The 12,055-nt window shown below is 39.6% G+C and overlaps 1 protein-coding gene across 1 annotated transcript in view; it reads right to left on the reverse strand.

The window, feature by feature from the left end:
- SORL1 (sortilin-related receptor, L(DLR class) A repeats containing) overlaps positions 1-12,055 on the reverse strand; it is a 177,767-nt gene that overhangs the window by 98,630 nt on the left and 67,082 nt on the right. Inside the window, exon 12 of the mRNA XM_008578357.1 lies at positions 5,665-5,753. Coding sequence (XP_008576579.1) covers positions 5,665-5,753 — 89 coding nt within the window. The remainder of the gene's footprint in view (positions 1-5,664; positions 5,754-12,055) is intronic.

Below are 12,055 nucleotides of genomic sequence, written 5' to 3' on the forward strand. Positions count from 1 at the left end.
GTTGCCTCAGCTGGGTGGGAGAACAGGAGTGGGTAGCATCGGTATGAAGGGCACATGGGTATTTTCTGGGGTGACGGAAGTGCTCTACAACTTGACATGCCTCCTTCAGAACTGACCGAATGGTGTATTTAAGATCTGAGCATCTCATGGTATGTTAATGATGCCTCAATTCTAAAAAATCTAATAGGAGTCACCAATTTGAGGTAGCTGGCAAAAATGTAAACACAGTCAGGTTTTCATTAATAGAAATAGAGTGTCCAGAGTCATGTAGGTATTAATGCTAACATCTTCTGCATGTTCCAGGCTACTGAGGTCAGATCTGGGCCCCACATTTTAGGGCACTGACATTGTGAGGCAGACCTAAAGGAGAAGCAGGAAGGGGGAGATTCAGGATCCTCCACCATATGAGGAAAGGAGCTAGGAATGTTTACCATGGGATGGCGGATGCTCAGGAGGACATGGATGGGGTCCTCAAATATCTGAAAGACTTTCAGGTGAAAGAAAATATCTGCAAAATGTTTCTAAGGGGCAGAACTAAGCCCACCAAACAGAAGCTGGAGTGAGAATTTGGATTCTCTCTCACCAGAGAACTTCCATTCATAAATGAATGAGTGAACAACAAACTGCCCCAAACTGAAATGGAAGCACTTTTGATCTGGCAAATTCTCCATTACTAGAATTGCTCAAGCAAAGACTTGAATGATCATCTGTCACAGACAGCACAGAGAAAATTCTTGCAAAGGGGGACAGAAGGCCGAACCAGATGATGTAATATGTCCAGATTCCTGCTGGACATTGCCCCATGGACATGCCACAGCCACTTCAAGTCAACTTGTCCAAATCTGCATTCTCTCAACTTTTCAGTAAGTGGTATGATTGCCTCCCCTGACACTCCAGGCTAGTCAGAAAGCATACCCTGCTGATTTAGTCCTCGAACCCACCCCAGCATCCTCTCTCTCGTCTTGCTCCTCTTAAATTCATCCTCCGCACTCCGCCAGAGCTATCTTTCAATAATGCAAATTTAGCTGTGCCATTTTCCTATTTAAAACCTTTAAAGGGACCCTATCGACTCAAAAGCAGAGTTTAATCTCTTTAGTACAGCACAGGTAAGGTCCTGCAGGACCTGGCCCCTACCTACATACCTCAAGCCCCAGTTCTCACCTCTCCTCACCTTGAAGTTTGCATTCTATTAATTCCACACTGATTCGTGCTGTTGCCCATTGCTCAAGCTCTTTCTAACCCTGGAACAGGATTTCAACCTTGTTATTTTTTATCCTTTAAGTCTCAGCTCAAGTTTCATCTCCTCCCAGAAGCTTCTCCTGCCTCCCAGACGGCACTACCTGGCCCTCATTTTGGCTCCCAATGCAGCCTGTGCTCACCTTGATCTTACACCCTACTTTATTTAAATAACATGATTTTGTGAGTGTTTTCTACTAGACTGCCATCCATCTGGAACAAGACCTCTTACTCACTTTTCTGTCCCTGGCACCTTTCCTAGCACATGGAAGGGGCATTAACTAAGGCTCATTGACGAAAATTAAATAAACAGTATTTTTTTTTCTTTTTTTAACCCTGTCTCTCGGTTTCTTAATAGTTTAGAAGTGATAAGAACACCTGCTCCTGGCTGGCCTGTGGCTCACTCAGGAGAGTGTGGTGCTGATAACACCAAGGCCACAGGTTCGGATCCCTATGTAGGGATTGGGCCAGTTAGCTCACTTGGGAGAGCGACAACACCAAGCCAACGGTTAAGGTCCCCTTACTGGTCATCTTTTAAAAAAAACCTTAATTGGGCCGGCCCGTGGCTCACTCAGGAGAGTGTGGTGCTGATAACACCAAGGCCATGGGTTCAGATCCCTATGTAGGGATTGGGCCAGTTAGCTCACTTGGGAGAGCGACAACACCAAGCCAACGGTTAAGGTCCCCTTACTGGTCATCTTTTAAAAAAAACCTTAATTGGGCCGGCCCGTGGAAAGCCAAAGGTTAAGATCCCCTTACCGGTCATCTTTTAAAAAAAAAAAAAGAACACCTGCTCCTGTATACCTCAAGGGGCAGAGGAAACGACATGGGGATGAGAATGAAGCAGGGGCAGCTCTCTCTGCAACCGCACAAGTGTTACTACTAGCATTAAATGCTGCAATCAAATGAAGAGGTTAACTGCCACCTCCCTCATTCTGAAACTGTAGGGCTGCTTCCAGAGCTCAGGTCCAGAAAAGACAGCTGCTCTGCTGCAAGTAGTCTTTACAGGGGCTGTTCAGGATTTCCAGAGGGAAACCCTATGAAATCAGAAATCTCTTTAGAGAAAAGATGCTTCTGGGCAACTCCAAAATATTTTTAGTAACTAACAATAATATCATCATGCTGACAAGGCAAACTGCTGAGAAGAAATGGAAATTGATCTCATCTTTCATGATCAAGCCGGCAAATTTGTGTTTGGATGTTTTTTTGGTCAGAGTACAAAAACACAACTGCCCCGACTCTGAAGAACTCTGACTATTCACAAGAAAAAGAAACTGCTCCTACGCGTCCCAACCAGGTTCACTGTAATGGCATGCTGAATGAATGAATGAATGAATGAATGAACGAACGAACGAAATAACGAATGAGTGCATCCCAGGCACAGGTTCTTCTTTACTCATTTCAGCCATGTAGACACAACAGCAAAACAAAGAGTTCCACTTCTTGCTCTCAATTTCAATTAACAATTACAAAGGTAACAGTCTTAGGAGAGAAACAAAGCAGAAGCTGAAACAAGTCAACTCTTAGTTATCTGTGCTAATCATGGAAAGACATGAATAATTTAAAGGACCAACCAAAAAGCAAAATCCAAAACCCCTCTCAACTTAAACAATTTTCCAACTTTTGTCCCTACTACCTCTTATTAGAATAACTGACACTATTTTACTTGCTTTCCTCCCTAAGGACGGATATCAGGTCAGAAAGCTCCATTTCAAAACAAGCACCTCCTCCTGGCCTCTCTATCTCCAACTGGCTCAGAAACATCACAGAGCACCAGTGGGACCAGCAGCTCCTGAACTACGGCTCATCACTTTTGTGTCCTTGGTACACAACATCTGGTTCATTGTAGATGTTCAACAAATGCTGGTGTAATTGACCTGAAATGATTCCTAACAGAAATATGCACAAGTTCCTGTATGGGCACTTACTCCTGACAAATCACATTATTTCCCCATGTGAAAACTGAGGAGGTGGACGGGGTCATCTCTGGTGCCTCCGGGGCACCACCAGGTTGGACACATCCAGGGAGCCTCCACCCATATTTGTGCTGCAAGGACTGTCATTTACATACAACAGCAGTGGTGACTGTGCTACTGGCACACTATCCAAGTCCCTTCCAGTTTTATAAATCAGTTAAAAAAATAAATAAATAAGCAATTTCAGAAGACTAAGTGTGCATGTCCTATTTATGGATCAATCAAATATTTTCTAAGTGCCTGCTAACCTCCATATAATAGAAATACTTGTCTACAAAGATGTTACTAACGAGTTGAAGAACTCAGACATATAATGAAAAGATAACGAACTAAAGGAGTCAGCACATGATCAATGCCAAATTAATGGGACAACCAATAAATGCTATGAGACTCCAAGAAGAGAGATCACTGTGCTTGGGGAGGCCAGACTTACACGGGGCCTAAACCTCTAGAGCAGCAACAAAAACCAAGTTTGGTCAGAAGCGGCTTCCACTCGTGCATGGGCATCACAGTAAATCACCATTGTGGTTTGAGGATACAAACTAACTTCAGTATTATTTCCTGCTTTTCAGAGCAGCAGAAGAAGCAAAACACCTCTGTGAGCAACATGCTGAGTAAATACCAGGTGGCTACACATATTTAGGCCGAGCTCAGGCTGAAATTGAGGATGCATCTATCTGTCAGTAGGAGGCCTGTGTGTATTTTCCTATTTGCAAATGCTTTATTTGAACCATGCATACAAACACCTCCAGATGGCCTATACCAATAGAGGACGCTACAGTGTCCATAATCCCCAGAGTCATTTTGAAATGTCTGGTGAGAGCATTATGATTTCCTGGCAGCAGGTTTATTTTCCTGGTCATGTTTTGCTCTGGCTAGTGCAGAATGCCACTGCGTTCCCTGAGCACATATGCGCCAACAGATGGTGTAAGAGGACTACAATCACGCTAGCTCCTTCAGAGGAGCCAGTTTGGAATGCAAATGTAATCTGTAGAGAAGTTAAACAAGGAAAATTGAAAACTGACTCTAAAATCTGAAAGCCATATAAAGAATGAAATGTATTCCTAGGAAACCAGACTACGTCCCCTACGTGTCTTTCACACATAGCAGTGTTTCAAACACTAGAATTGTTTCTTCTCCTTTAACTAGAGGGTGGAATGCTTAAGGGAGAGGGACAGCATACTATTCATCTTTAGATACATGGCACCCAGCACAATTAATGCTTGCTAACTGGGTGGGCTGGTAAATAAGTTAATGGATGTATAAATGACGGCATAAATGCAGGAAGCATTGTCCTTTGTGACAGTCATCGTCTGAGCAAGCACCAACCAGAGTAAGGATACAGAGTGCTGTGTACAAACAGGACCTCTTCCGACTCTCAGCTGTAAAGAAGCAGTGGCCAGTGCCACACAGAACAGGGAATAGCCAGGTGGAACACCAAACGCCAGGACTTTGTTTTTCTCAGCTCTTTGGAGGCCAAGCTATTTAGCACACGTCAAATTAACTATAGGGGGAAAACCAGTTGCTAAGATCTCTTCTCAAGCCACCCACCTCTCCCTTGCTGCTGGCCCTGTTTCTAAAATCAGCAAAGAAAAGAAAGCTTTCTTCCTTGCACTAAACAAGATAATTACAGAAGCCTTCTCCACCTCCTTCATGGATTGATTCATCTAATGGGTTCAGCTCCAAAACAGGAGGACATGAGCGCCAGTCTCCCCAAACTTAACATTAACCATTCAATAACTCAGACAAAAGTAATCAAAGAACTGGTTCAGATAAAATCAGGGCTTAAGGGGGAAGAGATTACAAGCTCTTGACATTTTTGCTTTTCAGAACAATACACTGCAAAGAGTACAGGATATAATCGAAAGACCCAAGTGCCAGTCCTGCATCTGTCACTAATGAATGGGAAGACCTTGGGCAAGTTACATCACCTTACTGAGCCTCAGTTTTCTCATCTGTGAAATGAAGCAGTTAACCTTTAACGTCCCTTCCAGATCTATCTATGAGAATCCCCGAAATGAAATGTAGCACAGCAAAAGTCAATTGGCTATCAAGTTACAGGCATTCTATAAGTATCACTTGTGTATTATTCATTGTTATTATTATTAGTCATTCCTTAAATAAATCCCTGTGTATGTCACACACAAAGTAAAGAAAAATTTAAAAGTTTCTCGTTAATTTTTTAGTCATTATTAACTCTTTATATTTATATAAATTTGAACTTTTTCAAATCAATAAAATTATTTTACTTGTTCCTCACAATACTCCTCTGAGATAGAAAGGTCAGGTTATTGCTCCCATTTTACAGATTAGAAAAGTTTAATTTCCAGAGGCCACAAATCGTGCTATCAAAGAAGTGCTTTAGAGAGATAATCCAGTTATAATCACAGATGGAAAGTTCTAGGAGAACAGTTTGATGTTAAAAAGAAAACGCTTAAACCGAGACACTTACTTCAGCTCGTTGGTTTCCATGCCCTGGGCAATGGCCATGATGATGCCGCCATGGTCTCCCCATGTATAGTAGTGAGGTCCAGGAAGTGCCTGCAAAGGAAAAGCCAGTGGTGATGCCACTTCCGTGGGGGTAACCATGCAGAAACCGTGCTCACACATGCACGCTCACAGATGCATGCACACAGCAGTGATGCCAACCACCTGAATACAGTTTTTCAGTTTACAGAACACATTCACATCCATTATCTCATCTGCTCCATACAGTCCTAGAAATAGAAAGAGCAGGTTCTCATATTCCAGTTTTTCCCAAATAAACTAGGGTTCATCTTCAAATGGCAAACAGCAAACAGCAGAAGTAGGACTCGAACCCAAACTGACTCTCACCAACCAGTGATTAAAAACCAATCAATTCCAATTAGAATTCCAATTCTACTATGACAGTATGAGCCCCTGATAGCCTATCCTTCCTGCTAACTACAACTAAAACCTCTGGACAAAATACATAACTACTCGAGAATGCTGAGAAGTAAACAAAAGCAGGCAGCTGTGGAGGGGATTTAAAACCTGGAGAAGCTACCCATACAGTTGTAGGTTTCCTAGTACACTTTGCACCAGTGAAAGCCCCAGTCACGGAGTACCTCATGAAAGTCATGAAAGACCTCAGTCCCAGCCAGAGAGCTAAAACCTCAATAGGAACTGTTTCTGCCAATGGAAGCAGGAAAAGGAGCCCCTGCAGGCTGGGGAAAGTGTGGAGGAAATCCTAAAAAGGGGAGAGTGTTGAAAAAATAAATCCCCTAATTCTGTGTATGAACTTACACAAGTCTCAGCCTAACCACTAAACTATACATGTATAAAAGAGACCTAAACCAACACTGCAGAGAGTTGGCAGACTGAATTGAGATTTGAACTACCACCCACAGAAAGCAAGACAAATTATGGTCAGAACATAAATTTGCTGATTATATGCTAAAACAAAAATATCAACATCCTCCAGATGATTTAATTTCATACACCAGAATAAAAATTACTCAACAAACAATATACAAAAATATCTGTAAAATGTGTTCAGTTCTCAAGAGAAAAGACAATCAATATGTGCCAATCCCAAGATGATCCATATATTGGAATTTAAAAATAGCTATTGTAACTGTGTCCCATGACATAAAGGAAAACACATGTGAATGAAAGATAAGAATTATCCCTGGAGAAGTAGAAACTTTTTAAGAATAGAAATTTTATAACAGAAAAATACAACATCTGAAATAAGAAATTCATTGATGGACTCAACATCAGAATACAAATGACAGAAGAATTAATGAACTTGAAGATAAATAAAAATCAATTGAAAATACCCTTTTTTAAGAGCACACAAGAAAAAAGTATTTAAAAACAAAGACAACCAAGGACCTGTGAGACAGTAACAAAGGGTCTAATAGGTAATTAGAGTCTAAGAAGGAAAAGGAGAAAGGAACTGGGGCAAAAAAAATATTTAAAGAAACAAGCTGAAGTTTTTCCAAATTTAGTGAAAAAGTAAATCTATAGATTCAAGATCAGCATTTCCAAATGAGATTAACTCAAAGAAAATCCCTCCTGGACACCTTGTAACAAAACAGCTGAAAACCAGAGAGGGAAGGCAGAGATAAAGAGAGATTGGGCAACAGGTACAAAGTTACAGTTAGACAGGAGGAAAAAATTCTGGTGTTCTATTGCTCAATAGGGTGACTATGGTTATCTGTGTTGTACTGCATGTTTCACTGGCAAATTACCCATAAAGAAGACAACAACCTTATGCAAACTTTGTCAGAAAATAGAGGAAAAGAGAACACGGCTCAGTTTGTTTTATGACACCAGCCAAACCCTAATATCAAAACTTCACACAGACATTACAAAAAAAGAAAATTAGAGACTAATATCTCTCATAATTAAGGCAAAAATCTTTAACGAAATATTAGCAAATCAAACCTAGCTGTGTATAAAAAGAATAATGCATCGTGACCAAGTAGGGTTTATCCCAGTAATTCAAGGTAGGTTTAAAACATAATATATCACATTAACAGAATAATAAAGAAAATCCACATCATCATTTTAATAGATATAAAAATAGCATTTGACAGAACTCAATACCCAATCACAATCAAAAGTTCTCACACTAGGAATAACGGGGAACTTCCCACACATTGATGAAGCACATGTACAAAAATCTACTGCCAACACCATACTTAATGGTGAAAGGCTGAACTGTTTCCCCCTGAGAGAAGGAAGAAGGCAAGGAAGCCCACTTTCACTGCTTCTATTCAACACTTTGTGGAGGTCCTAGTCATTGCAACAAAAGGAAAGGAAGGGGGGGGGGATGGAGGAAAAGAGGGAGGGAGGAAAAGAAGAGAAAAAGGAAAGGAGGAGAGAAAGAAAATAAAAGACATAAAAGATGGGAAAGGAAGAAACAAAACTGTCCCTCTTTGCAAACTGTATGATTACTTTTACAGAATCTACCAAAAAAACTACTATAACTAATGGGTTACCTTAGTAAGGTCATAGAATACAAGGTAAATATACAAAAATCAATTGTATTCTTATATATTACAGCAAAAACTGGAAAATAAATTTTTTAAAAAAAATTCCATCTACAGCAATATAAGAAAATAATAAATACTAGGAATAAAGCTAATAAAAGAGGTACAGGACCTCCACATTGGAAACTGCGAAAAACTAAGAAAAACTAATGAAGAAATGGAGAAATATATTACATTCAGGCATCAGACAACACATTAGTGTTAAGAAGCTAATTCTCCCCCAAACTCATCTAGAACTTTAATGCAATCACAATCAAAATCCCAATAGGTTAAAAGAAATTGACAAGCTGATCCTAAAATGTATACGAAAACGCAAAGGACCTAGAATAATCAAAGCAATTTTTTAAATGAAGAAAGTTGGAGAACTTACCCTACTTGATCTCAATACTTACTATAAGGCTTCAGCAATTAAGACAATTTGCTACTCGTAAAAAGATAGACATATAGATCAATGGAACAAAATAGAAAGTTCTGAAATAGACCCAAGCACATTTAGCCAATTGATTTTCAAAATGGTACCAAAGCAATTCAATGGGGGAAAGAGAAGTGTTTTCAATAAACAGTGCAGGATCAACTGGATCTCTGTATGAAAAAATATGACTATCAATACTTCCCTTTTACCACATATATGATTAACTCCAAATGGATCATAAACCTAAAACCTAAAAATACATAACTTGTAAAAGAATACATAGGGGGAAATCTTTGCAACCTTGGGAGAGGTGAAAATTTCTTAGATAGACACAAAAGGCACAGAACGTTTAAAAAAAAACTAATAAATTGACTTCATCAAACTTTAAAACATTGCTCTTTTAAAAACTCCATTAAGAAAACAAAAAAGCAAGCCACAGAGTAGGGCATATAACATACAAAAGACCTGAATCCAGAATATATTTAAAAAACACAAATCAAAGATGACAAAAAAATCCAATTTTTCAAAATAGGCAAAATATTTGAAGAAGACACTTCAAAAAAGATTTTAAAATGGCCAATGATAATCTGGTTTCTCTTGAGATCGTATAAATCTTTCACCTTTTAAAATGGCCAAAGAGGCACATGAAAAGGAGCTCAACATCACTAGCAATCACAGAAATACCAGTTATATAACACAATGAGATCCAGCAATCCCACTACTGAGTATATATCCAAATGAAATAAAATCAGTATGTCAAGGAGATTATCTGCACGCCCATGTTTACAGCAGCACTATCCACAATAGCCAAGTTATGGAATCACCCTAAGTGTCCATCAGCAGATGAATGGATAAAGAAAATATGGTATACATACACGATAGAATACTATTCAGCCATACAAAAGAAAAAAGAAAAGAAATCCTATATCATCTGCGGCAACATGAATGAACCTGGAAGACATTATGTTAAGTAAAATAAGCCAGGCACAGAAAGACAAATCCCATATGATCTCACTCATATATGGAATCTAAAGAAATTGATCTCATAGAAGTAGAGAGTAGAACAGTGGTTACCAGAGGAAGGACATTGTAGGAGTGAGGGGGAGATAAGGAGAAATTGGGCAACAGTTACAAACTCACAGTTAGACAGGAAGAGTAAATTCTGGTGTTCTATTGCACAATAGGGTGACTATGGTTAACTATATTACATTGCACGCTTCAAAATAGCTGGAAGAGAGGATTTTGAATGTTCTCACCACAAAGAAATGATAGGTACATGAGGTGATAGATATGCTAAATATTCTGATTTGAGTTTTGCATAATGTATACATGTACTGAAACATCACACTGTACCCATAAATATGTACAACTATGTATAATTGATTTAATTTTAAAATTGATTTGTTTTAATTAAAAACAAAATTTTTAAAATAAAAAAATTTTAAACCACAATGAGATACCATTACACACTTACTAAAATTTCTAAAAGTAAGAAGACTGATCATACCAGGTGTTGGCAAGGAGGTGGGGCAATTAGAATTCTTACATACTGCTTGGTAGAAATGTACAATGACACATATGCTTTGTAAAACAATGTGGCAGTTCTTTAAGAAGTTAAACATATACGTATCATGCTACCCAGCCATTCCTTTCCTAGGTATTTACCCAAGAGAAATGAAAAGATATGTACACATAAAAACATGTATGTGAATGTTCATAACAGCTATGTTGCTAATCAGCAAAACCTAGAATGCCGATCAACAGATGAATAGCTAAAGAAATTGTGGTATATCCCTACGATGGGACACTAATTAGCAATAAAAAAGAACCACTGATGTATGAAACATAATAACAACATAATAAACAACATGATAAATATCAAAATCAGCATGATGAGTGATAGAAGCCAAGCAAAAAAGAGTATACACTATATGAGTCTATTTATTAAAATTCTAAAAAATGCTAACTAATAACCTATAGTGACAGAAACAGACAGGGAAAGGGTGGAAAGAGGAATGGATTACAAAGGGGCACAAAGATACTTGGGGGGACGAGGATGATGTAAATATTTATCTTAAGTGTAGTGATGGTGATCAAGTCTGATCAAATTGAGTACTTTAAATATGTGCAGTTTACTATACTTCCATAAAGCCTCAATAAAGCTGTAAGAGAAAAAAGCACAAGAAATTAATTCTGAGGATCAGAGAATTTGCACAACTAATTAGTAGCAGAAGGAGAACTAGGGTAATGGCCACCAGTGTTGCAGGCAGCATTCTGTCCACTACACACTACTTCCTCTTACTCTGCCACCACCTGTTACACACCCCAGACTGTGCCTCTAAAGTGAAGTCTGCCATGGGGACTCAGATGCCCACTCCAACAGATACAGTCTCAGCCTTTTCATCCCCTACTTAGTTCTCTGTGACAGAGTTTGAATATGTTTGTCCCCTCAAAGCTCATATGGAAATCTGATCCCTGATTCCTCTTGCCATGTGATCTTGCTTGTACCTGCCAGCCACCTGCCACTCTTTGCCATGAGTAGAAGCAGCCTGAGGCCCATGCCAGATGCAGCTGTCCCAGAATCATGAGCCAAATAAACCTCTGTTCTTTATTAATTACCCAGTCTCAGGTATTCCGTTATAAGCAACACAAAAATGGACTACTACAGAAAATTGGTACCAGGAGCAGTGCCACCATGAAGACCCCAGAATTGTGGAGTTACCAGCACCCAACACTAGTCTGAGAGAGCTAAAGCATCACCTGAGACCAGGAAAGCCACAGGACATTGAACATGGAGTCAAGGTACACAATTCACCAGCTTTGAGATTTAATGCCTGCCCTGTTGGGTTTCTGACTTGCTTGGAACCTGTTACACCTTTCTTTTGGCCTATTTCTCCCTTCTGGAATCGGAATGTGCACCCAATGTCTGTTCCACCATTGTATCTTGGCAGTAGATAAATTTGTTCTTGATTTTTACAGGTTTTTTGCCTTTGGTCTCAGATGAGACTTTGGATTTGGACTTTTACATTAGTGCTGCAACAAGTTAAGACTTTTGGGACTGTTGGGATGCAATGATTGTATTTTGTATGTGAGAGTGACATGAGTTTTGGGGGGTCGGGAAGGAATGATAGAGTTTGGATGTGTTGTCTCCCCAAAATTCATACAGAAATCTGATCCCCAATGTGGCAGTGTTGGGAGCTGTTTGGGTCATGAGGGCAGATCTCTCATGAACAGATTAACACCTTCACTGGGGAGGGGAGGTAGTGAGTTCTTGCTCTATTAGTTCCTGTGAGAGCTTGTTGTTCAAAAGGACCCTGGCACCTCTTCTCTTGCTCTCTCTGCTCCACCATCTCCTCAGTGTTTTACTCTGCTGTCACTGTCAACACCAACAAGACCTTCAGCAGATGTGT

Source organism: Galeopterus variegatus, unplaced genomic scaffold (genome assembly GCF_000696425.1).
Source record: "Galeopterus variegatus unplaced genomic scaffold, G_variegatus-3.0.2 Scaffold1670, whole genome shotgun sequence".
In the NCBI taxonomy this organism is placed as follows: Eukaryota; Metazoa; Chordata; class Mammalia; order Dermoptera; family Cynocephalidae; genus Galeopterus; species Galeopterus variegatus.